This window comes from Candoia aspera, chromosome 4 (assembly GCF_035149785.1).
Source record: "Candoia aspera isolate rCanAsp1 chromosome 4, rCanAsp1.hap2, whole genome shotgun sequence".
Lineage (NCBI taxonomy): Eukaryota > Metazoa > Chordata > Lepidosauria > Squamata > Boidae > Candoia > Candoia aspera.
In genome coordinates this window covers 109,327,442-109,355,358 of record NC_086156.1, presented here as the reverse complement: position 1 = coordinate 109,355,358, position 27,917 = coordinate 109,327,442, and the positions used below count along the sequence as shown (strand labels likewise).

At 36.4% G+C, this 27,917-nt stretch overlaps 1 protein-coding gene across 1 annotated transcript; it reads right to left on the bottom strand.

Moving 5' to 3' along the window:
* On the bottom strand, positions 1 to 24,633 carry LOC134497015 (vomeronasal type-2 receptor 26-like). The gene is made up of 10 exons (XM_063302730.1): positions 24,443 to 24,633; positions 22,934 to 23,225; positions 20,984 to 21,844; positions 19,916 to 20,146; positions 10,917 to 11,037; positions 8,976 to 9,836; positions 8,450 to 8,528; positions 3,517 to 3,808; positions 1,480 to 2,340; positions 1 to 306 (listed from the first exon to the last, which is right to left on the bottom strand). Exons 1-10 carry the CDS (start codon positions 24,631 to 24,633, stop codon positions 1 to 3), a joined length of 4,095 nt encoding a protein of 1,364 aa, XP_063158800.1.
* Between the last annotated feature and the right edge of the window lie 3,284 nt (positions 24,634 to 27,917).

Below are 27,917 nucleotides of genomic sequence, written 5' to 3'. Positions count from 1 at the left end.
TTATTCATGTGTGCTGTTGACTTTGAAACATTCTAAAATGGAAAAAAGCACACTGTATTTGATGTCAATTGGCAATACCTGGTTAAACTCCCTGGGCCAAACAATGGTCTCTTCATTAATAGTGAACGCTTTGGCTGCAGGCAACTGTGGCTGAATTCCTCCAATTTTGACTCTAACAAAGGATTGATTTGGGAAGGTGACCCAATTGATGATGTCAAATCCAGCTTCTAATTCCATATTTTGGTCAAATGAAATCTGTTCTCCAGCACTGTTGTTAAATGAGACACTTCTCAGGTAGTCATGGAGCTCAAGTAAGACAAAAATAGGATCTTTAAAAACTGTAGGTGAGGATATGATACTACACAAAGTAAATTTTCTGCGGTTCAATTCAAAACTGTGTTTTAGATCATCAAACCCATCTTATGATTTAGATTTCTATTTACAATATATTTCTATTTTATGTATTAATTGTGGTTTTGTTGTCTTTTAATTCTTTAGCTCTATTGTAAACTGCCCAGGGTCCCTCTTTTGGGGGGAGATGGGCAGTGGCAAAATTTGATAAATAAATAAATAAAGAACGAAATAATTCGGATTGTGTTAATTGTTTCAACTTTTTTTTTTTTTTTTTTAATGAGGTCATTCAATTTCCAAAATTATTTTCAAAAGTAGGCTTTGGTCCATGCATCTTTGCACTGAATCTTGACACTGAAGCTTCATAGAGGATGAATAAAATCCTAGTTTATTTTCTCTAATGACATTAATATTGTTGATTGGATTCGATTCCAAAATCCACAGAAAAGTGACTGAGAAGAAGAAGATTTAGGTTAGTCATACCTAATCTATTGCCCAGATGACCCTGTTTGAACAGGGACATGACAACACGTACTCTTATTAAAGTTTGGAAACCTTTTATGGGCTTTTTCCTGAGAACGGAAAAAAAAAATGATTTGGTGTTTTGTGGATCTGCTGATTGAAATGGTTTGAATAATGGGAAGAAGGGAAATATGATGCAATTTTAAAGAGGGATGCGTGAAGATTTGTTTGCTTGTAACTGCTGTAAAGGAGGTTGGGAGTTGCTTCTTTACATACTTTTCCTTTCTTGTTTCTATTTTCTTTTTCTTTCTTATATTTTTCTCATTTTTCATTTTACCTGTTATTCTTTCTTTTCTTTAATTTCACATTGTATCACTTTATGTTTATTTTTTGTATCTGAGAAAAAAAAATATTATTAAAAATATCTACTGCCCAGATGTCAAAGAATCTGGATTGTAATCTGCACACCCAGTATTATTATGTTTCTTATTATTCCACCATGGGCATTATTAAGAAGAAAGTGGAAGCTTTGGGACAGTAGCATAAAATGATTTTTTTTAAAGCCAGTTGTTTTGAACATGCACTTTATGACTTGGATCAGAGCAGGCAAGGGAGGATAAGATTTGTCCATGGTTTCCCCTGCCAGAAGAAAACCGAGATACTTACCTGCCATGATGATAGTTTCAAAGGCTTCCATTTCCCACTATTCTGTCCCCTTCTGTCCCTCAAATGGGTTGAATGGGCAGACGCTAAAGCATGAGCCACCGCATGCACACTATTGTAGATAGAGTAGCTGAGGGCAGAAATGTTAATTTCAAACACTGACCTAGGAAGAGTCTCTAACTTTTCCTCTCCAGTGCAGGGTTTCTTTCTCTCTTCATCCACAATGGAGTTATGGAAAGAGCATTCAAATGCCTGTTGCCAGACCTCCTTGATAAACCCATCTTCTTTTTCTGAAACCAGCTTTTCATTCTGAAGGAATTTCTGGAATCCTGACACCTCCTTGGAGTGGACTGCAAAAGATATAGCGCCATGGATGAAGTTTATGTCCCAGCTTCTTTGAAAAGGGAGAGATGTGAACTCCATTTGAGCTGTCAAGATCCAGACTTTTGCTTGTGTTTCCATTGCTACATGCTCATACTCTGGAACATGAAGCAATAATCTCAAAAATATCATAGTCTGAATTTCTCCATGAATGATCACAACTGTGGCTGTACTTTTCATGAGGACCTTGAACATTCCCAGCCACTCGTCAACAGTATTTGCAATGTCACTGGAAAAAGTTGTTCTTGGAAAGTGTTCTTCAAAATCAAAGCAGACACCACTGTCATAAAACATTGGAAGGACATTCTGTGCAAAACTCTCTCCATTATCATCTGCCAAAAAAATCACCCCAATCCATTTCCACCCAAAAAACAGCAGCAAATGGATAATCCCCATATATTGTAGATTTGGATTAGGAAACATTTTATGGAAGAAAGTGTGTGAGTTTCTCTGATTTATCTCTGGAGCTGAGCCATATACGAGCTAATAATATACGAAAAGAGGGAGAGACTTCTTTTAAAAAGTACATTTTAATGCTGTTAAAATGTTTAACAATATCTTGTTAAATCCTCAACCCATTCATGAAAGGCCCTATCAAGATTTCACTTTGTGATTTCTGGGAGTATTTATGAAACAAAAATATTTATTCTTCAATACTCATTTTATTAATGTGATGACACTTCAAATGTAGGAACTTGGCAACTGTGTATAGGGTAGATTGTTAGATTATTTTACCATATGCACAACAGTAAGGATCCTATAAGTAGCCCAAGAAATTGACATTAGTGACCCACTTAGGAAGCACTAACAAAGTGGTGAACGTATTTAAGACCTTGATATTCACTTTATCTACGTGCTGTGAGTTATTGCTTGTTTCCCTTCCAAAGGAGAGTTAAAATTATGCTAGGTTGTGAAACCATGGAACAATTTTGTTTATATATCCCATTTAAATCATTGTCATCATCATCAGTTTTCCAATAGTACAGCTTGACCCTAAAAAACATGTGCTACGTTACTTCTGTCAATGTATTCTTTCTGTTGAATCTGAACAGAATTTTATCCTAATGTTCTTGCTTCCTGAAACTTCTATTAAAATTGCAAACATACATTCCAGACTTCTAATTTCCAATTTAGTTTGAAGTGATGAATGTTTCCTGAGATTGCTGATTAATAGAATGAAGGTTGGGTGGGCAGTGGGTGCACAAGGAAATATACCATATCTAGCCAATTTTTAATGGAACTACAAAAAATTGCCTATGATTTTAAATTTCCAAGTACAGCTGAACCTCTTGACTTACAGATAAAATTACAGTATCAATATGGGTTTTTTATTCCATTCAGTGTATTTATATATATTTCTCATTGTAATTTGTCCTTGAAGGAGTCAAAACCTGTAAAGCAAAAATGGAGTCCCTTTTCATAGTTAAGAATATTGGCATTCTGTAGAAAGTGAGCTAGAGATCTATAATCTGTAGCAGGCATGGAAAATCATGTACTTTACATTTTCCAAGTACAAAGGGATTTTCAGTATTTTTAACTTTTTAATATGATACCAAAAACACCTTTATTATCGTCATCAGGAAAATACAATTTTCTGAACACTCCAGAAAAACCTTCTGAGTTGCAAGAGAAGTCCCTTATACCAAAAAAATAATATACCTGTGGGAACTTGTAGATGCTCAAAATGTTTGCCATAAAGAGAGAGACATCAGTGTTCGGTCCACCAATGACTGCTATTGGATTTTTCTTGACATCACACTTGTAATTAGCAACAAATCTCCCTGGTGCAGAGAGAAGCTGTAAAGTGGCCATATAGGTCCAACTGGCAAGGAAATAGCTGTTATAAATATGGAAGCCCAGAGTGATGTTGGGTAAGAGCTGGGAATTTTCATTGATTTCTTTTATGGCAAACAGGAAAGCTAAGATGTGTTGGTAGTTCTGAATCAAGATCCTGCAATGAGAATGATGTGCCACATCTCAGTTTATAACTGTTTTTATATATCATCTGTTGATTTATTTAGTTTCTTTTTTCATTTATTTTATTGCCTGGTGGAGTCTAGATGGTATGCATACAATAACATATAATACCATTTAATAATACTATATACCATCATTATCAATAAAACTAATCCTGAAAATATGGGTGCCAGTGTATCAACAGTTGGTCCCCAAAATTCTTTAAAAGAACTGCCCTTCTGAGGCCCTCTGCCACCACATCTGGTAAGTGTGGACTTAGAAGGTAATTTCTGGTTCTCCAGATCAGATGGACAGGTGCTCCATAACTCACCAAATATTCAGCAATTCCTTAAAACCAGATGCTCCTTAAAGAAGGGCCTGACAGAAAGACAATTTCAACACTAGTTCCAGAGTTCATGATTATGGAAAATAATATTTTGCATTTGCTGCTGGTGCCATAACTGCATCCGATAACAACAGGATGGGAAACAGAAATGATTCTCCAGCAATGACTCTAATACTATCAGTTATATTAGAATACAAAAGGGGAAATACCAATTCTAAAAAACAAAGGTAACAATATGAGCCATTCACCCTTCAAGCTGAATGGAACCATTGCCTGAAAATATGATCTGGAGAAAAATACATGATAAAGTAGAAGAGCATTTCCTTACACTACTGTATCAAAGTGCTCACTAGAAGGCCGTCTTTCATAGGTTATAACTCTGGAAAATGTGTAGATCTGAGAAGTAATGCCGGCAATGGTGAGATCTCCTGGCTTATGATACTTGTGAAGTATTAAAAGATGGTCACTTTGGTAACATTTATTAAGAGGAAAAGTGTGTGCCATCTGAGAAATCAACATTACAGACATCAGGAGCAGCATCCAAAGTGCAAGCTTCCTTCTAGGCACCGATTGCTCCATTGCCATCCCATTAATACTGAGTAGAACGTAAGACACAGAGCACACAGTTATAATCACAACAGCAGATCTATTTCTCCATAACAAGTTCTTAGGAGATACTTCAAGCATCCTCAAGAGTTTATTATTATCATTATCATCATTTTTAATAATGTTGTTTTGCTTGGTGCCAATGTTGCTCTCTGGAAGCTCAGAAGAAAATAATAAAATAAATATTCATGTGCAGTTGGCTAATTGTAGGGAACATTGATGAGTGCCCATCTAGACTTTCTTTTTTTAAATAATTTTTATTAAAGCTTTTAAACAAGCAGATTAAAAACTAACACAAACTAATATAAAGTAAGAAGGTAAGAAAGAAAAGGGGAAAAGAAGGAAATCAAAGAAAAAGCAGAAAGTGCAAGAAAAGAAAAAAAATGGTTAAAGAACAATAGGAAAGAAAGAAAAGAAATATGTAAGGAAGTAGCTGTCCTGTCCAGACTATGCGGCCAGGCAGAGTAATATCAAAAATACTCTTTATTAATTAACTATTTACAATAAATAAGTCCTTGATATATGAAGACGTGGGTTCAGCGGGCCCAACTGGGCCACAACAAGGCAGCAGAACAGGACTTCTGACTGGAACTGGAGGCTCGATGAGACTGGGATGCAATGTGCTGATGAAGCTGAAGGCAACGGGTCTTGAACTGCAACTGCTCTGGCACTGGATCACGGGATGGCTGGAGACTGGTGTTGGGCTGGAAGCAGCAACTGGAACCTCAAAGTGGAACTAGGAACTGGGAACAAGGCTGGACTTGACTAGAAACTCTGGACTGGGTTGAAGACTTGAAGCAAGATTGGAACTCAGAGCAAGGCTAGACTCGTTTGAGAGCCCTGGACTATGCTGGGTTCTCTGAACTGGAGACTTGGAGCAAGGCTAGAAATTCAGAACAAGACTGGACTTAGCTGGAAGCCCCGGACTAAACTGGGTTCTCTGGACTGGATATTGGAGGAAGGCTGGGAACTCGGAACAAGACTGGACTCAGCTGGAAGCCCCGGACTAGACTGGATCCCAGATCCAGAACAAGATAGGTGTGAAATACTCAAACATGGCTGAGCACATGAAGCACGGTTGGATGTAACCGAAGCCACGTGGCAGTCCATTAACTGTCTTTTAGGTAAAAACCCAGATTGATCCTCATGAATAAATACTTGCAAAATTATTTTCAACCTCTCAGCCAAAATTGTTGTAAATGATTTATAGTCATTATTCAATAATGATATCAGCTGATAGTTTCTTGTTAAAGTCAAATCTTGTCCCTCTTAAGGTATTAATGCTATGTTAACCTCTTTCCAGCTCTCTGGCACCTTTCCTCTCTGTAAATGAAAGAATGAAATGAAAATCAAAGAACTCTTTTAATTTTGTTCTACAAACCTCCACTATTGCTTTATTCTCTAACAGCAGTTCATTTAATCTCCATCTGAAAGAACTAGGTTTCTTTTTATAAACCAGACTTACTAGTAAGTCTAGAAGGTACATTAAAATTTAATATAAGAAGCTAAAACACAGAAATACATTAAAAACTGATAAAAAAGCTAAAACACAAAAATAAATGATACATTAAAATCGCACATAAAAAGCTAAAACACAAAAGTCTGGAGGAAAAGGAGAAAGGAGAAAAATCACCCCCCCCTCAAAAAAAAAAAAAAGCTAGTTGTTCTGGCTAGGATTCAGTTGCAGCCTGTTCTTCTCCATCCAACTACTCCAGCAGTAATATTTGGTCACCTAGGGCAGAGAAGCACAACTGAGAATCAGTTATACTATGATGATACTTTATCCCATGCCATTGAATGACTTATCCAAAGGCTTCATGTACATATCAAACATGTGTCAAGACCTGAGGGACTCCACAAAGAAGAGCCTTTGGACTAGATCTCTCCTCCCGCATCCAAACTGGGCTCAGAAAAAGGAGAACCACAGCATCATTTTGTTGTAAACTGCCCAGAGTCCCCCCTTTGGGAGGTGGGTGGTGGCTAAATTTAATAAACAAACAAACAAACAAACAAATAAAATCATTGTTAGGTGTCTCACACACCTAACCCCCTGAGCCAGTCCAGAAGGATACCATGATTGTTGGTATTCAAAGTTCTTCAGAGATCAAGGAAAGCTGGGATGGGTGCACCACCTCTAATCTGCTCCTACCAGAGGTCATCCACAGGCATGATCAACTTCAGTTTCATAACCAGGCTTGAATACTCACTGAAAGGAGTCTAGATAATCTGCTTCTTCTGGGATTCTCTGAAGCTACAGCATGGTCACTTTCTCAACAACCTTTCCTTAAGAGAGAAAATGAGATACAGGGCAAACAATATCATATTTGTTTGGGTCCATCCTCTTACTTTGTCCTTGAATAACACAAACCATTATATATCAGTAAAATTTAGCAAAACGGTAAACATGCTCTCCATGACGAAGATTCACTATGCCATATATTGGAAGATTGGCAATGAAATTTTCAGAGTATACTTCCATACTACCAAAAACAACCAGATTACTGACCGTTTTATTTGTTTGTTTGTTTATTGATTAATTCATTATATTGATTCATATAGTAGCCCATTTCACAATTGTGGCAAACAGAAGTCTAAAAACCAACAGATCAAGAATAAATACAAACAAACAACAATGACAGAATAAAAGTGTTAAACCAGAGTTGCAAAGGCTTTTACCAGGTCTGTAGAGATTGGCAACCAGATATTAATAATAAACACTTTCCTATATTTGAACTATAATTTTATTTGTGTCTGTCTTTCTGTCTCTCTCTCTCTCTCTGTGTATACAAAGAGAGACAGACACACATTTATTTGTATATACACACAAAGAGGTATAAATATACACAATGCACACTTTTCTGGGCTTTGCTGTGTTAGAAGGAATTCTTACCAGGGCTCGTCCCGAGCCAGGAATGAAAAGATGCAGGCAGTTGCTGGAACAGAGGGTGAAGGTTTATTCTCCAAGAACATGAAATACAGAGTAAGTGTGTTGTCGAGGGTGGCCACACCAGTATTTCCCTCACAAGCCCTTCATATAGGAGAGCTAGGTCATTGCTATGCAAAGGTGTTCCCGCCCCCTAGGAATTTGAAAAAAAGTGTAGTTTCCTGGATTTCAGAGAGGGGGCGCTCTGTGGTTTGGCCCCCTGCTGACCTGGTAGTCTGGGTTCCCTGCCGGGCTGTGGCTTTGTCTACTAGTTTGGAATGTTCACCTTGGAAGGAATCTTTTGTGATTGGATTATGGAGATCTGTTTGGCTGGGGAAGAATGTGCACCTGGATGGGTTCTGCTAATATCTGTGAATGAGCAACCTTTAGTGTTTCCAGGGTTTCTGATTGAATTGGAAGGAAGTCCTTTGCTTAAACAGCTGGGCTTCCTTTTACATATTAGTCTCTGGCATCTCCTTTTTGCATCAAACCCATTCTTATTTGTAACCTTTAATCTTTTACCTTGCTCAAGGAGAAAGCAATATTGCATGGAGACAGTGTTTCTGGGGGAAGACAACACAAGCAGCAGGGAAAGATCTTAATTTCTTCCAACAGCTGTTTATTATTTAATTGTTAATTACTTGCATTTGTTTTATTTTTTTATGAAACTTACTTTGACAAGCAGGTAATATTATTTAAATCTCAAGATTGCTATGAACTTTAAATGCAATCGCTATCCCTTTAAATACTCACATATGTACCATATCTTCTTTCCATTTTTCTCAGTTCTCTGAGAACTGCTATGATCTCTGTGAGTTATTTCCAACTTTCTCCTCTTCTGTTTTTGGGCTCTTAATTAAAAAAAGAAAAAAAAAAGTAGAACCAAATGAGAAAAAGCAGGTTCAAACTTTGTCCCCTTTCTCCTCCCTCCCTTTGTTTTTCATTGGCTTGTCACTCCTCATTTTCCTACAGTCTCCATTTTCTATAACAGCCTTCAATAGCTCTTCTGGCAGCTGCAATACACTTCTCTGTTTCTCAACAAAAGCTACCTAGTCTTATAGATAAAGGAACGATACCATAAAAACTGCATTCCGAACATTAAATATTTCACACCTGCACACTTTGGGTATAAACACCAAAAAACTACATTTCAATCAGTTCTACAAGATTAACAGTAGCTTCTTAAGGAGGCAAGTGAAGCTTTTGTTACAATATAGAGGATTTGTAGCATAGTGAACCAACATAATCAGTTCAATTTCTTTATCAGCAGTTCCTTTCTATTCAAATCAGGCCTCAGAACAATAATGCAGCATTTGGGGGAAAAGATGCAGCCCAGTAATCCTGCTGCAGAAGCCAAAATGGAGAAAATCTCCACAGCCACCACATACTTCCCCTTGGTGCTCAGATAGGTGGGAACAAATGATACCCAGACACTACAAAAGACCAACATGCTGAAGGTGATAAATTTGGCTTCGTTGAAGCTGTCAGGTAAATTCCTAGCAAGGAAAGCCAGTGTAAAGCTAATAGCAGCCAACAATCCCATAAAGCCAAGGACTAAATAAAACATAGTGGTTGAACCTTCATTACACTGCAGGACAATTTCTTCTACCATTGAATGTTTATCTGAATCTGGGAATGGGGGAGAAATTGCCAACCACACCATACAGATTATGAGTTGCATCAGGGAGCAAGAAAGGACAATAGCGTTAGCCAGCCTTTTGCCCACCCATTTCCTCATTTTGGAGCCTGGCTTGGTGGCCATGAAAGCAAGAACCACAATGGTTGTTTTCCCCAATATACAGGAAAGGGCTACAGAGAAGATGATGCCAAAAGCAGTTTGTCGCAAGAGGCATTTCACTTGGTCAGGTTGGCCAATGAAGAGCAAAGTGCAAAGGAAGGAGAGGAGGAGAGCAGTGAGGAGAATGTAGGTGAGGTTCCGGTTGTTGGCTTTGACAATGGGAGTGTCCTGCTCTTTAATGAAGATCCCCAGCACCACAGCTGAGATGAGAGAAAAGAAGAAAGCTATAGTTGTCAGGCTGATTCCCAGAGATTCTTCATAAGACAAAAAAGTGATCCATTTTGGAAGGCAAATATTGTGAGCTTTGTTTGGGAACTGATCTTCTGAACATGGGAAGCAGTCATCTGCATCTGAAAGTGAAATCATTGCTGTCAAATTTTTAAATAATATGTGATGAATGGGAGGAAAAACAGCTACTGTGACTTTCTGAGCTAAGTCTTTTCTATTTGTTCTGGAACGATTTAAGCATGATAGACCCTGGATGACCTCTTACTGGTTAAGGGGATTTAACATATCAAAATATGGTCAACCTTTTTATTCTGGTATTTTATTTCTGATAGCTATTCTGCATAAAGCACAAGGAAGTTATGGTTGATTTTATGTGGAAAACAGCTACTGTCCTATATGAATCTTGGGGGTTCTGGGACTGAAAAGAAAGTACAAAAGATTCCTGTCATATAAAGAAGAGGAACATAATTAAGGCAGATGTACCATTAAGACAGGGATCTTTTGACTTTTCTTTATCACCCTCTTTTCTGCTCCCCATTCTCAGAAACCACACAGAAACACTTAAAATTAGCCAGCATCTTTCTTTACATCTTGAATACACTACCACTTTAGAACCTCTCTCCTGATAAGAAATCTTATGAACATTTGATTCAACACTTTATTTGTTGGTTGATTGGTTGATTAGTTTTCCATGGTTAAGGAACCAATGCTTAATGATTACTACTAATGATTACCAGAGGGTTCACTTCCCTTACAGTCAACATTTAATAAGAGTATTGAGACATATTAGTGCTTACATTTCTCTGTTTCCAAGAATACACTATCAAGATATTTTACTTGCTTGGACATCATTTAGTAACTGAGATCTTCCATTTAGCAATTGTTTAAATCTCCTTTTGAACTGGAATTCTCCAGAATGAAAGGAGGTTCATCACACTTAGCTTTGCAAGCTCTTTGATTTGTTAGAAAACATATGTGAAAGGATTTAGTTTTATGCTCTGGTGTCTCTTTCTCAAAGCAGAGAAAAGATGACATGAGGATATGTAAAAGGACTCCTAAGTAATCAACATCTCTCCTGAATTATGGGCAACTTCTTAAAGAGTTGGTAAACTACTGTTTATATTAAAAATGTACTTTAAATAATCAGGCTATGGGGTCACACTAAATACATAGCAATGAAATATGGTCTTTAGATCTCTTACCTGTCTTGTTTGAAATCTTCCCTTCTGGACATGGAAGGCAATCATAGCAGCAAAATGGCTTTCCTTCTCTTTTTATTCTGCTATAACCTGATAAGCAATGAGCATTGCACACAGAAACAGGCTGTACCTGTTGGACATTAAGAAGGAAAATTCAGACATTATTCTGTAACATGCAGAAATTATTGCATCCAAAGAATTTCTATTTCACTGGTTTTGTTAGGCCTATCAAATATTTGCATCCATATATGGCAGGCGTATTTTTTTTCCCCACTGGACATATTATAACTTATTTAAGTTGCTCTGACAATCGAATATCCATTTAATATCTTTTGAAATTAAAATTATATTATGGTATATTATATTATATTATATTATATTATATTATATTATATTATATTATATTATATTATATTATATTATATTATATTATATTATATTATATTTAAACTGGCATTCTTTTGGAACCTTGAACAGTTCTGGATCTGTTGCAAATGTTATGATTTTGAGCCAATATTCACAAAATTCTAGATTAAAAAAGCATAACCAAACAGGCCAGAAACAGTCCACATTGTGGGAAGCAAACAGCCTTAGTCACCTTGAAAAGAAAGGGTAGAAGATGGGAAATGCCAACCCTGTTGCAAAGATCATGATGCTGTGCAAGTGTTTACAGATTAAATACTGGGCTGGCTGTGTGGTAGGAAGCATAAAGTCTTAAGGAACCGTGTGAGAGAAATGTCAGCTATGACCTTATCTAAAATGAAATAAGATCTTATACACCATCTACTGAAAAGTATGTTTCATTCCTTCTTTGGAAAAATGGGTAACTAAATTGTGTAAGTATACTTCAATGTCCAGAAGAACTTTGTTTTTTAAAATGTTGAACTTAATTCTACCTGGAAATCATTCCTGGCTTATAACTGTATAAATGGATTTGTATCACATCCAAAAGTTAGGATTTTTTTTTTTTTTGGGTATGGAGTCTGCCTTTGAATTTTATGCAAAATTACAGTTCCAGTATTGAATTGACATACTTGGTGATTTACGCTGTGTTAACCAGGTATTTTCAGTTTAAAGTTCCATGGAAATTTTAAGTTCTTTGTTTTTAAAAACTGACTCATTTTACAATAACAGGATTAATAACATATTGGAAAATCCTAGTCTTTTTGATATTCCAGATTTTTTGCATTTCTCTGTATCTCCTTATCTGTACTTTATTATTTTACTTCTTACACATTTTCTCTCTACCTTTGCTTATACTTTTTTCTAAAATGTTTTAAGCAAAAGAAATATCTTATTTTGCTTACTTAACATTTCTTTAAAAAGTTTTTAGACTTTCTTTTTTAATGCTGAGCAAAATCAGCAGGAGGAGGAGCTTTTGGTGGGAATTATGGTGAGCTGACACTCTCTGAAGTGTGGGTAACCACTGCAGCTGAGAACGCCATCTGGAAGGTGGATTCTGGCCAGCATTTATCTCCCTGGATCAAAGGGAGATTGTGAGATTAACCACATGAGCTCCAGATGGCACTTCCTTCTGATTAAGCTGCAGAAACAGAAAGGTTTTTGAAGCTAGATTGGGAGTTGAGCTGCCGGGAGCCCTGGACATTCATCTATGCTTCTAACTAGGGCAGAGCTCTATGGACATTTAAAGACTTGCTATCCCCATCTCTTAATCACCTCAGGAAATAATTAATCACAGATGAAGAGAGATTTCCTCTGCAGCAAAGATAAGACAAAACCTTCTTTTGAGATTATGAGAGAGAGAGAGAGAGAGAAAGAGAGAGAGAGAGATTTAAAGAATCAAGAACTATTTGTGAAAGGCTCAATTAAGAGAAGATGTAAGAAAGTTTTAAAACACACAAGGGGATAGTCCTATTCTATTCTATTCTATTCTATTCTATTCTATTCTATTCTATTCTATTCTATTCTATTCTATTCTATTCTATTCTATTCTATTCTATTCTTTTTATTGCTACTGTTCTTATTTTTGATGAAAGTACTTTGATATAATTCTTCACTAAGCCAGTTTAATAAAATAGCACAGTGTGGTTGCTGCTTGTTATCTATCTTTAAAGTATGTAATTGGTGGATTCTGCATAATGAAAGATAAAGACTCAGACTGTAAAGTTTTGTTGCCATGGAGATGTGATGCTTGTTGTGGCAGAAATGAAAGTGGTTCAGACAAGAAGACAATAAGATAAAAAAATATATTTTTTTGTCTGCTTGGACAGATTTATTTATTTATTTTTCAGATTTATATTACTGCCCAAAGGGGGACTCTGGGCAAAAAACATTTTTTTGCTTTTGGATTAAAAATGGCTACTAGAAAATGGCAAGAGAGGGCAGAAGAGGCTTCTCAGAACAACTTACAGTTACACAAGATATACTTCAGAAACTTTTTGAACAAATGGCAAATGCATTTGATCAGGTGGGAAATAAAATGGATACTTTGGGAAAAAGGATGATGAAGGATTTGTAAAGTTAAGAGAGCAGTTGAAAGAAGATGTTAAAAAATATCTGGAGAGGTAAAACAAATTAATGATAGACTGGGAATTTTAGATGGTAAATCAGAAGTACAAAGCAGAAAGTTTGAAAGAGAATTGAATAATTTGGCTTTTCTGGAATTGAGATAGAAAGAATTCTGTTTGAGTTTTAGAGCTGTTCCAGAGGTTCCAGATGAAAATATTAGAGAGCAGTTTATTGAAGAGGAAGATATGGGGGCAGAAATTGATAAGAGTTATGGAATAAATTCCAGATATACCAGTTTGAGGAATATCCCTAGAGATGTTTTGGTGCAGTTTGTTAGAAAGAAGACAAGGGATCAAGTCTTGCTGCAGCATTTTAATAGAAGATTGAAAGTGGATAACACTGACATGATTGTTTTGAAAGTGATTCCCATCAGAAAGTTGCATAAAAGAAAAGAATAGTCCTTTTTGGCTGAAAAAAAATTAAGAGAAAAATATCCCATTTTGATGGGGCAAATTGGAAGGTGTGATTTTTTTTAAACAACAAAGATTTAGGCTGAACTCTGTTCAAAAGGTAAGAGGTTTTTTAGAAAGATATAAAGGAGAATTGAAGGACATGGAAATGGAGATCTCAGAAATAACTATACAACAGCCACAACAGATGCAGTGGGAATTGGAAAAAAAGATGATACTGAATTAGGCACTAGAGGTTTGGACTTTTCTAAATTTTTGGACTGACTATGGATTACAAATGTTTAACATGAAATATAAATGGAGCAAATGCTCCTCAAAAAGGGGGAAAAAGTATTTCATTATTTGAAAAAATAAATGAATCAAGACATTAACTGCCTGCAAGAGGCTCATATCAGGAAAAAAAGATATAAAATATTTGACCTGTAAATCTTTGGGTGAAGAATTTATTTCAGCAGATTTTGAAAAGAGAAATGGACTTGTTTTGTATACACTATTAACCCTCAACTAAACCCAGAACTTACATTAACTGATGAACACGATAGATCTGATGGAGTAGAAATTATATTATATAGAGTTAAAACCATGGTCCAGGAAATTTATGCCCCAAACGAAGATAAAGTGACTTCTTATAAAGAGCTTATGGAGTGACTAATGGAATTTTCTTATGAAAGTTGGTGTTTGATGGGGGTTGGTTTCCTCCCAACTGGACAGGACTTCTGAGAAAAACATTAAAATTACTCAGGGTAAATTACAAAAAGATTGTTTTGATTTGATGGAGAGCTTTAAGGTTGGTTGATGTATGGAGACAGAAGGGTGGTTCAAGAGAGTATACTTGCTTTTTAGAAAGACACAGATCTTTTTCAAGAATAGTTATGATTTGGATTTCAACTGACTTGGCTACTAAATTTCCAAAGTAGAGATTTTACCAAAGATTTTTCAGATCGTAACCCTGTGAGTTTGATTTATAAAAGAAAATGTAGTTCTCTCACATGGGGACTTAATGAAGCATTGTTACAGAAAGATAAAACTGTTGAGGAGTGTAATTTTTTTTAAAAAAGTTTTTCAGACTAATTGAAATAAAGGTACTGATTTGAGAATGGTTTGGGATGCAAGTAAAGCCTTTATTAGAGGCTGATACAACATAATTCTGAACTTAAAAAGAAGAGGCAAGAGAAAGTACAAAATATTTTGGATGAAATGAAAAGAAGAATAATTAAAGAACTCCCCAGGGAATACGAGTATCTCCCAACAAATTAAAATTTTACAGCAACAGTTATCTATGTTAAAAATAAGAGAAATGGAAATAAATTGAATTATGCAAAGCACATAAATATTGAATTTGTGAATAAACTGTGGAAATGGCTGTCTTATAAATTGCAAAGAGAAAGAGAAAAGAAAATGATACTGAAATTACAAGAGAGAGATTGTATATTAATGGATAATGTGACCATACAAAACAAAACAAAACAAAACAAAACAAAACAAAACATTTTTTATCAATATTATTCTAATTTCTCTAAAGGACATGATATTCCACTGGGGAAAATAGATGAATATCTCAGAAAACAAAATTTACGGAGGATTACAGAAGAACAATTATGAATGGGTCTATAATGATAAGGGAGGTTTCAGAAGCAATCAAAAAGGCTTAACCAGGAAAGGTGCATGGACCAGATGGGCTATGGAGTTTGTATTATAAGTGCTTTGAGGATGAACTTTTACAGGCTTTATAAAATACAGTGAATTGTATTTTACAGGGAGGAAAGATGCCAGAGACTTGGTTTTGGTTTTGGCAGAACCTTTAAAGGGAATTGAATTTCAATGAGTAAATTATAGGAATTTCGGACATTAGCAGGTTTCAAGATTAATCAACAGAAGAGGAAGATGCTAACCCAAAATATGAAGATACAAGATCAAACAGAATAGATGAGTAAAACGGGTTTTAAGATTGGAAATAAGGTAAAATACTTGGGTATTACTGTGACAAATACAATTTTTATGTTATTTCAAAATAACTATGTTAAGACATGGAATGAAGTTAAAAACGTTATGTCAAGATGGGACAAATTACAATTGTCATTGTTGGATAGGATTTCTGTGATTAAGATGAATGTTTTACCTAGAAGGTTATTTTTGTTTTAGACAAGACCTGTTTTGACAACTGATGTACCATTTAAACAATGGCAGAAGGACATATCTAAATTTGTGTGGCAGGAGAGAAAACCTCATAAGGTATTACAAGATACAAAGGAAAGAGGAGGATTGGGTCTACCAGATTTGAAATTACATTTTGCTGCCTGCTGCTTAGTTTGGATGAAAGAGTAGGTGTTGTTAAGAAATAGAAGGTTATTGGAGTTAGAAGGAAATGATCTGAGATTTGGGTGGCATGGATATCTCTGGCATGACAAAGTTAAGGTGAATGTAGATTTTGAAAAAAATCATTATGTCAGGCTGACTATACTTAGAGTATGGAATAAGTATAAATTTAGGTTCTGCCCAAAAACACCTTTGTGGTCTTCAGCACAAGAAGCATTTTATAGACAAGAAATGGTAAGTATATATAAATGGTTAACTTATTGCGATGTATCAGAATTTTCTCAAGGGGATTATAAAATAAAATCTAGAGAAGATTTAACAATAGAAGGATATCCTTGTCAATGGTTTTCTTATGTACAATTATTAGAAAGATTTAAAGTGGATAAAAAATCCTACGGTTTTGAACAATGTAAGACTGTGTTTGAAACAGAATCACTGTATGTACTAATGATGCATATGTTATTGCTAAAATGTATAAACTATTGTTTTCAAATAATTTTATTAAAAGTTTTGAGTAAAACAAAAATAATACAGACTAAAAGAAAAAAAAACAGAACTGCAAAAAATAAACATATGTCTGTGTGTGTGTGTGTGTGTGTGTGTGTGTGCAGGTGTGTGTGTGTGGTTCCAATGTCCTATTATAAACAAAATTTTAAAAAGCCCAAGTTTAACATGACAAAGGTAAAGGTAAAGGTAAAGGTTTCCCTTGACATTAAGTCCAGTCATGTCCGACTCTAGGGGGCGGTGCTCACCTCCGTTTCAAAGCCGAAGAGCCGGCGTTTGTCCATAGACACTTCCGTGGTCATGTGACTGGCATGACTACACGGAATGCCATTACCTGCCCACCGAAGCGGTACCTATTGATCTACTCACATTTGCATGTTTTCGAACTGCTAGATTGGCAGGAGCTGGGACTAGCAACGGGAGCTCATCCCGTCATGTGGATTCAAACCGCCAACCTTCCGATCAGCAAATAACAGCTTATTCCATTCAAATACACATTCCATATCTCCACTCCAAACTATAGACACATCTACATTTCCTAAGTATAAAGTAATTCCAGTATCCTAATGTAGACAAAGAAACTACAGTTTAACATAACAAAGACAAATAATTTCTCCTTTAAAAAAAATTCTCCAAACTTCCTTACTTTGAATCAAGAGAAACAGTTAAATGTAAAGCCAGTTTTAGTACTATAAAATTAGGATTACATAAAGTAACAATGGAGTAAAAAACTTTTACATCATATTCAATGTAGGCAAATCCAGTACACCATATTTTCTAATTAAGATATCAATACATCCAGAAAGAATAACAACATATCCCATTTTATCACTGATCAAATAAACTGACTTTATAGTCTTTTTTTTTTTTTTAATAGGGCAGGCTTTCTCTGTAATCCATTCAGATAATTGTTGATCCTCGTTACAAATTTCTTTAGCACTTTAGTCTCTTTCGTAAATCCAATAAAGGGATATTATTCCAACTGTTTTCTGGGATTATCATTTTTATTTCCTTCTTGATTTTTAGAATCTCATCCAGTTTTCTCTCTGTATCTGGTGACAAATTCTTATTCAAAGTCTTCTTTATATTTTCCTCAAGTAAATTTTGCTGCATATCTCATTCTGTACTTCATCTGAGAGTAAACTATTCTCAAGAAGATAGGACATAGCTGACATTTCATGATGCAGGTCTTCATGCAGTTCTCCAAAGATCTCTCTAAACACCATTATAAACTGCCAGCCTTAGAACTCCAATCTCAGAAAACATTTTTCTTTTCCACAAGTATACATTTATTTAAAAAAAAAATAGTTTCAAAATCTTAATATTCAAAGTCCAAAACGCTAAAGTTTCTGAGCCCTTAAATTTTTATGTCCTACTGCTGTTTATTTTAAGTTCTTAAAGATTATAAAAGTAGATCTTCATATTCTTATGCTGAGGATTGAAAGCAATCACTCACCCAGTGTTTCCAGTTTCTCATTCTGAAGGTATTTAACTTATTTGATTCCGTTAATAAGCAATTTCTGAAAGTAGTTAGCAAGGGAAGTGCACAAACTTAGTGTCCTTTGAAAGGCTCCGTTTGCTGCTGCAGCAGATATGGCAATCTCTCCCAACTCACTTGAGGGAATGATATTAAAGGCAATAATGAGAAGACAGGACACCCTGGAGAAGATGCTGATGCTGGGGAGAGTGGAGGGCAAAAGGAAGAGGGGCCGACCAAGGGCAAGATGGATCGATGATATTCTAGAGGTGACGGACTCGTCCCTGGGGGAGCTGGGGGTGTTGACGACTGACAGGAAGCTCTGGCGTGGCTGGTCCATGAAGTCACGAAGAGTCGGAAGTGACTGAACAAATAAACAAAAACCTATCTCCCAGTTCACCTCCCCCCACCAGCTGTCTTGTGGTCTGTTCATGAAGAAAATGAACAACTGTAAAGATAAACAGCTTGGGCAATCTCACATCTCTGTCTTTGATCCAGAGAGCATCAAAGGGATCTGCTTCGGCTCCCTTGTGAAATGCTGCAAACGTTGGCTCCGCTTATCAGCAGAGCTGTCTTCAGTCCTCCATCCTCCCTTGGAAGCCCCACTAAAATATATAAACTTTTGCTGAAATATGTGTCAGTAGAAGAACAAGTGAAAGACTGTATGAGAAAATGAACTAAAAACTTTGGTTACAATATTCAAATGGAACAATGGGAGAATATGTGGTTGAAAGGATTGAAATTTACATTATGTTTTAACCTTAAACAGATTTTTTATAAAATGATGTATTGTTGGTATTTGTCACCTAAGAAATCACCTAGAATGTATAAAGGCATTTCGAATCTTTGCTGAAAATGTGAAAAACATGAAGAGACATTTTATCGTGTTTGGTGGATGTGTAAAAAAAGCCAAAAATGTTGGACAAATACATATATAGTGTAAAGATTAAAGTACAGCTGAATCTAGAGACTCTTCTTCTGGGACTAATGGGAAGGGAACTACTGCAGAAAAAAGTAATGGAACTTTGTATTTTTATGCCAACCACAGTGGGACTATTATACGCTCAAAAATGAAAGGTTTAATACTACACACAGTGGAGGAATGGTTGGTGAAGATGGTGGACATTGCAGAGATGGCTAAATTAGCTTCCTTAATCAGGAAAAAGAAATCTACATTTATGGCTGACTAGAAACCCCTTTATAGACTTTTCCATGAAATGGGGAAAAATGCACTTATGGCTTGTGGTTTTGATGATTAGAAAAAAATTGAATAATAGAAAAAAGTAAGCTTTTTTTGTAATCATAGAGTAGGATATATTTCATAAATGTACTTATATTTGCTGCAAAGGAAATCAGAAGCTGCTTCTCTCTATTTCTTTTTATTCTTTCTTTCTGCATCTTTTTTTTTCTTTTTTTCTCTCTTTTTCATTCTTTCCATTCTGTATTAGGTTGTGTTAGTTTTTATGTCCTCTCTAAAACTTTTAATAAAATGTATATTAAAAAGGAGGAGGAAGTGGAGGAGGACTGCATTCTGCTGCCATGGAATGAAAATTTTCTCATTCACCCTAAGAAATTCAGTTCAGCTCAGTTTTTTTATGGGGTTTCTAAATTTATGGTGATCATAAATTTGGGTGATGAGCCACGTTAAGAAAACAGTCCGTTTATGCCTGTAACACCTGAAGAATCTGTTTAAACATTGAACCAGTAAGTGAAAATAAAAGAAGGAAAAGAAATTATTTCCCATGGTATGATATTGGTGCCAAAACTACCTGGTTAAACATGGTGGGCCAGATTATTTCCTCTGCAGAAATAGTAAGAAGCTTGTCTGGGGGAGCCATTGGAGCGATGTTTCCAACTTTGATTCGATGATACGACTGGTTGGGGAATGTGACCCAGTTGATAATATCAAATCCAGTTGCTAGTTCTCCTCTTTCATCAAAGGAAACCATTTCTCCAGCACTGTTGTTGAATGAAACAGTTCTCAGACACCTATGAAACTAAATGGACAAAATTGGTAGGAATGTTAAAAGATTGGAAATAATGAGCAAGTATGAATGAAAGATCTTTCTTAATCTATATGTCAGCCTCTTGAGGCAGATCAGTCAGCAAACATAGTGCAAAGAATCTAGTTTTATTGTTGTAGGGTATGACAACAGAAACCTGAAAGCCTGCTAGAGTTTCCCTCTAAGGCAGAGTTATTTGGGGTCTATTACTCACACTCCCTCTTTTTCCAGGACTGAGTTGTTATCTACTTTCTCTTAACAGTGCCTCTGATGACTTTTGCCTCCTTTGTCAATGGCATCTCTGCGCTCCTCTACATTATGTTTAGAATTCCTTTACCATGCATGCAGGAAGCAATATTATCATCTATGTCAGCTGAAGCTAGTGTGTTGACCTAACCCTTCATGAAATCCTGGTTAGTTTCTATTGCTCTGGAACTGTGGTGTACTACAAATGTCATGTATGTCTTGCCTATCAGGAACAAACAAAATTCTTCATCCTTGCAGTGGTCTGCCTGTTGATCACTGCTCAATGCCATCCTCTTTCTTTTTCCTTCCCCATCTCATACTCTTCTCCTCACTGCCCTCTGTCATCAGCCTTGTCTGAAGACTCATTTTCCTCTTGAATTAACATTTGATATTGCCTCCTTCTCATCATTGTTGCCCACTATATTTAGATATAGTATATTAGCCTGAACTTAAGGCAAAATCCTCCCCTCTTTGAAGGTCTGACATATCACTTTGATTTTATTAGCTATACATCCCAAAACACCAGCTGAACACTTATATGACTGGCTTTTGGATAAAGGGATATTTACATTCATTGCAATTTACCTGCCACAACTCTTGATTTAGGGTTCTGAGATCCCAAGCATTTCCTCTTTTTCTGCGTTTGGCTTTGGATGAAAGCATGGCTTGCAGAGCATGGGCCAGTGCATAGATGGCATTGTAGACACTGTAACTTTGCCCAGTTAAACTAGTTTCAAGCACGGATTCAGGAAGGGTCTCCAGTGCCTCCTCGCCAGTGCATTCCTTGCCACGGTCCTCATCTAACATAGCATTTGCGAAAGAACATTCAAATGCATGTTCCCAAAACAGTCTTGTCAAACTGTCTTCTTCTTCAGAAGTCGGCTTTCTCATCTGAATAAATTTCCTAAACCCTAATATCTCCTTTGAGGAAACTGCCAACGATAGTGCCCCATGGATGAAGTCCAGACGCCTATTTCGTTGAAAGGATAGTGATGTGAACTCCATCTGTGCTGGCATTATCCAAACTTTATCTTTTCTCTTCATTGGCATGTCCTCATATTCGGAAATATATGGTAACATTCCAAAAAAGGGCATGTCTTCATTTTTACAATATATGATCACAACATTGGCAGTACTTTTCATAATAACCTTGCACAGTGTAACATAGCCATTAAGTTGAACCTCAATGTCATTGGCAACAGATTCTTTTGGCATTTCTTCCATGAAGTCAAAACAGATTCCTTTCTGGGAAAATATATCAAGCCTATTCTGTATAAACCGCTTTCCTCTTTCAGGGTTTTGGACAATGAGCCCAATCCATTTCCACTGGAAGTGAAGCAACAATTGGATGATCCCCATAATTTGAAGGTCTTCATTTGGAAATAACTGATGGAAGAAGGGAGCTTCTATGTTGTCATCCAGCTCTGCAGCTGAACCATATATGAGCTAAGAAAAAGGAAGAAATTGGAGCCTTTATTTCCAAATCAAAATACTTGTCTCTAATTTTAAGTATGTATACTGATAAAAATATTAATATTCTCCAAACAAGAGCAGAGTGGATTTATTTTGGCATATTCCAATATAAGTTCTATGGAAATTGTTTATTTTTCTTTTAACATGGTGACTTTCTAAAGCTTCAAAAATATACGAACTGCAAGGATGCATATGAAGTACTGGATTTTGCTGGATTTAAACACATGGTTCAGTGAAATAATTTTCCATGGGATTAGGAATATGTAGCTTTCTAGTGTTTTGAATAATTCCTGTCTGTCCCTCCCTGGGTGAAATATAGTTAGAATATTTTGATATTTAGTGTGATTCTAATACCAACAATATCAAGCAATGTTGGATATCCCTTTCTTTTGAAGGTTTCTGACACAAATGATGTTCATCATCTAGATAAATCTTTGGAACATAAATTAAACTAAATCAGGCAAGTGACCAAAAATATTTTTAATTTAAAAAAGGATCCATATATGTTTATTACAGTTGTCCTGTTGTTATACAATAGGTGAATAATACTCGTATATTTTCCTTAACTACAGTATATCAATTGAATGTATCAACTAGGGGATAAAACTATATTCTGACAACTGAAAGATTGAATCTGCTTGATCTTTTGGTGAATAAATAAATCTAGTCCTTCATGAAATAAATTTAAGTAGAATGAGAAAATGTACAGATATGCTGCACTTAATATAAATGTGTACTCACATTAAGAGAGGAATATCCATGCATTGTATTTGGACTAGATCTACTGTACATCTGATTAAACTTAGAGTGAACAAGTTCCCAGGTGAATTTATTGGGTAGTCTTTATTTCTGTTTTATTTATCACTATGTGCAAACCACAAATAATCACCTAAATGTGTGAATGGTTTGTTGGACTTGATTCCTTTCTTTCAGAGGTAAGTCTTACATAGGCATCTTACATAATCTTAAATAGAAATCTATTTCTTTTTTTTATATATATACCATTTTCTATGTCCAGACAACAAATCTTTTGAGTACCAGTCTTTTAATAAAACATCTTACCTGTGGGATCTTGTAAATGCTCAGAATATTTGACATGAACTGGCCAATGTAAGCATTATGTCCTGCAATCACAGATATTACATTGTCCTTGAGATCACACTTGTAGTTCGGGATGAACCTTCCCTTGGTAGAGAGAAGCTCCATGGAAGCAAGATAGATCCATCTTGCCAGGATATAGCTATTGGAGATATGGATACCCAGGGTGATATTAGGCAAGATCCAGGCATTTCCATTGATTTCTTTGATTGCAAGTTCCAAAGCCAAGATGTGCTGGTAGTTTTGCATATAAAACCTGAAATGAGTGTTAGAACAACTGTTTCCAAATTTGGAATTGGCTGCATTCTAATATATGTTTTCTAATTTTATCACACAATATCACACAATTACACCCCATGAGCACTGATACAGGTGGGTACATTTGCATTCAAGCAAGCAATTTCTTAGAACATCTGTGGAAGACAACTAGTCTCAAGGCAGAGGGCAATGTTATTTAACAATAGATATAAAACTCTCCCTGGAATACTGGGATGTAACACTCCATTTTTACCCATTGGAGATGGCCCTAAATATCATGGTGATGGTGAGGGATGAATTGCAAAATGGAATAATCATCAATCATTATAGAAGTTTCCCTTAATTTAGGGGTCCTGATATAATTTTTCCTCCTACCGCAATGTTTTATTCCACCTCCTCTTCCTTTTTCCTTGTTCTTCTTCCCCACAACTGTGTTTCTCAGTGGATTGAAAAAGGAAATTCAGTTGCCACCATATTGTACTTTAAGACACTGGGAATTTCTGAGAAGCATTAGAATACAATATCTGTATGCAGGACTAACTTCAGTCATACACACCTTCTATAGATGATCACTTTTATGGAGCAATGAAGTGCCATTGCATACATTTCTTTCTTTTGTACATCACCTAGTTATAGCCACAAGAAAAAAAAAGTACTGAAATTAAAATAATATCTATTAAAAATTATCAAGGAAGTTGGTTTTTTTTTTTAAATTTTATGGCAGAGCAGTTTGGTGTTCATGCTGCTTTTTCTTTCTGGGAAATCCTTGTGAGGTCCAGCAGCCAGATGTGTAGACTATTTAGCCATGACATGTCATGTTGCCTGGGGTTCAAAATGAGGAGGCTATTCTACATGGCACCGAGTTGGGCTGAGAGAGAGTGACTGGCCCAAGGTCACCCAGCTGGCTTCCATGCCTAAGGTGGGACTAGAACTCACAGACTCCTGGTTTCTAGCCCAGCACCTTAACCACTAGACCGAACTGGCTCTCATCAAGAAGGTGTTGGAAGCTACTGAAATAAAACAGATTAGAAAATACCTTGTGTAAGAGAAAAATCAGATGATAATTGAAGTAATAATACTAATATTAAGAAGAGAGAGAAATAATAGTGCAGCACAAGCAATCTACAATTCACCCTCCCCCCCAGCCTAATTCAATCATGCCACAGACTTTAATTATTGCTGTATTTGCATTGCTGAAAACTAATAATTACATACAGGAAATCATCAACCAGTTCATTTGATGGATTTGTTGTGAATGTTACTTTTTGAGAGATCATATAAATTTGAGAAGAAATTCCAGCAATGACCAAATCTTCTGAATGGTACTGCTTGTGCTTAATGAGTGGCTGGTTTCCTACAGAACATTTACCAAGAGATGTTTCACATTCTACATAAAAGAACAACATTGTTGCACATGCAAAGAATAATACCATCCTGAAGACCAATTTATCTCTCGGCCACCTCTTCACTCTATTAGAATTAGGCATTTGTAATAACCTGATATACATTATTCCAGGAGGCTGCTTTGTGTGTGTACTGCCCTAAAATTCAGAATGAAAGGTCTTTGCCCTCCAGCTGTACCCCTGGAAAAAAAGAATATTGTATTTCATTGCTGTTGACATATATTACTTTATAATATTTTCTGTAACACCTTAGAGATTGAAAATAATAATGGATAATTGATAATGATTGCACAGAGCTATACATGCTCAGGTGCATATCCCAATTTGTGATACACAGGGAATTGTAACCTGGAATTAAGGACAAAATAATAGTGGTGGGGAAAAAAAAAAAAACTAAATTAGAAAACTTAGAAAGTTTTCTTCTCCAATATCTGTAGTTGGTTTTCCAAGTGAGAAAACAGCTGTATTCAAATAGAAATTTCAGTCATCATGAATTAAACAACAAATTAAATTGAATTAAATTAAATTGTGTTAAATTAAATTGGGACAATTAATCAAAGTACTGCTATAGTTTGCATTTTGGTCGAGGTGCATATTGGTCACCAATGTGTTTATTTGGGGCACAGCTATTTAATATTATTAGCATTTTATACAACATGTCTATTGCATTCATAATACTTCAACTGCATGCTTCCCCTTTCTGTGAAATTAGTAATAGAATAACATTGGGTTATTTCCCCTCTCCTACTTGGGCCCATGACTGAAGGCCAAATCTGGAAGATACCACCCTTGGAAAAACAACTCTGAACATAATCAGCTACCCAGTAATTGATGGATTGATTATGTGCCATCAAGTCATTTTTGACTCCAAGAAACTATGTATACTGATTTTCTCAAAATGGTGATCTGTCCCTAATGTTGTAATACCCACATGGATTTAATGGCAAATGCATAGCTTTGCTGTAATTAGACATTCTAGATATATGTGCAAACATACATACATACATACATACAAATACATACATACATACATACATACATACATAGCCTAATCTTAATTGAAGCTCAAATAAGTAACCTGAGTAACTGAAGAAGGATGTTCTATGTTGTTGTTTATTCGTTTAGTTGCTTGCGACTCTTCGTGACTTCATGGACCAGCCCATGCCAGAGCATACTGTCGTCAACAACCCCAACTCCCCCAGGGACGAGTCCGTCACCTCTAGAATGTCATCCATCCACCTTCCCCTTGGTCGGCCCCTCTTCCTTTTGCCCTCCACTCTCCCTAGCATCAGCATCTTCTCCAGGGTGTCCTGTCTTCTCATTATGTGGCCAAAGTATTTCAGTTTTGACTTTAATATCATCCCCTCAAGTGAGCAGTCTGGCTTTATTTCCTGGAGGATGGACTGGTTTGATCTTCTTGCAGTCCAAGGCACTCTCAGAATTTTCCCCCAACACCACAGTTCCAAAGCATCTATCTTCCTTCTCTCAGCCTTCGTTATGGTCCAGCTCTCACAGCCATATGTTACTACAGGGAACACCATTGCTTTAACTATGTGGACCTTTGTTGTCAGTGTGATGTCTCTGCTCTTAACTATTTTATCGAGATTTGTCATTGCTCTTCTCCCAAGGATTAAGTGTCTTCTGATTTCCTGACTGCAGTCAGCATCTGCAGTAATCTTCACACCTAGAAATACAAAGTCTTTCACTGCTTCTATATTTTCTCCCTCTATTTGCCAGTTATCAATCAAGCTGGTTGCCATAATCTTGATTTTTGTTAGGTTTAGCTGCAAGCCAGCTTTTGCGCTTTCTTCTTTCACCTTCCTCATAAGGCTCCTCAGTTCCTCTTTGCTTTCAGCCATCAAAGTGGTATCATCTGCATATCTGAGATTGTTAATGTTTCTTCCAGCGATTTTAACTCCAGCCTTGGATTCCTCAAGCCCAGCATGTCACATGATGTGTTCTGCATACAAGTTGAATAGGTAGGGTGAGAGTATACAGCCCTGCCGTACTCCTTTCCCAATCTTAAACCAGTCCGTTGTTCCGTGGTCTGTTCTTACTGTTGCCACTTGGTCATTATACAGATTCTTCAGGAGGCATACAAGATGACTTGGTATCCCCATACCACTAAGAACTTGCCACAATTTGTTATGGCCCACACAGTCAAAGGCTTTAGAATAGTCAATAAAACAGAAATAGATGTTTTTCTGAAACTCCCTGGCTTTTTCCATTATCCATCGGATATTGGCAATTTGGTCCCTAGTTCCTCTGCCTTTTCTAAACCCAGCTTGTACATCTGGCAATTCTTGCTCCATGAATTGCTGAAGTCTACCTTGCAGGATCTTGAGCATTATCTTACTGGCATGTGAAATCAGTGCCACTGTTCGATAGTTTGAACATTCTTTAGTGTTCCCGTTTTTTGGTATGGGGATAAAGTTGATTTTTTTCCAATCTGTTGGCCATTCTTGTGTTTTCCAAGTTTGCTGGCATATAGCATGCATTACCCTGACAGCATCATCTTGCAAGATTTTGAACAGTTCAGCTGGGATGCCGTCGTGTTCTTCTGCCTTGTTATCAGCAATGCTTCTTAAGTCCCATTCAACCTCACTCTTCAGGATGTCTGGCTCTAGCTCACTGACCACACCGTCAAAGCTATCCCCAATATTGTTATCCTTCCTATACAGGTCTTCTGTATATTCTTGCCACCTTTTCTTGATCTCTTCTTCTTCTGTTAGGTCCTTGCCATCTTTGTTTTTGATCATACCCATTTTGGCCTGGAATTTACCTCCAATGTTTCTAATTTTCTGGAAGAGGTCTCTTCTCCTTCTTATTCTATTGTCTTCTTCCACTTCTGCACATTGCTTGTTTAAAAATAATTCTTTATCTCTTCTGGCTAACATCTGGAATTTTGCATTTAATTGGGCATATCTCCCCCTATCACTGTTGCCTTTTGCTTTCCTTCTTTCTTGGGCTACTTCTAGTGTCTCAGCAGACAGCCATTTTGCCTTCTTGGTTTTCTCTTTCTTTGGGATGTATTTTGTTGCCACCTCCTGAACAATGTTGCGAACTTCTGTCCAGAGTTCTTCCAGGACCCTATCTACTAAGTCCAGTCGCTTAAATCGATTCTTCACCTCCATTGCATTTTCCTTAGGAATATTAGTGAGCTCATATCTAGCTGATCTGTGGGTCTTCCCTAATCTCTTTAGTCTGATCCTAAATTGTGCAATAAGAAGTTTGTGATCTGAACTACAGTCAGCTCCAGGTCTTGTTTTTATCGACTGTATAGATGT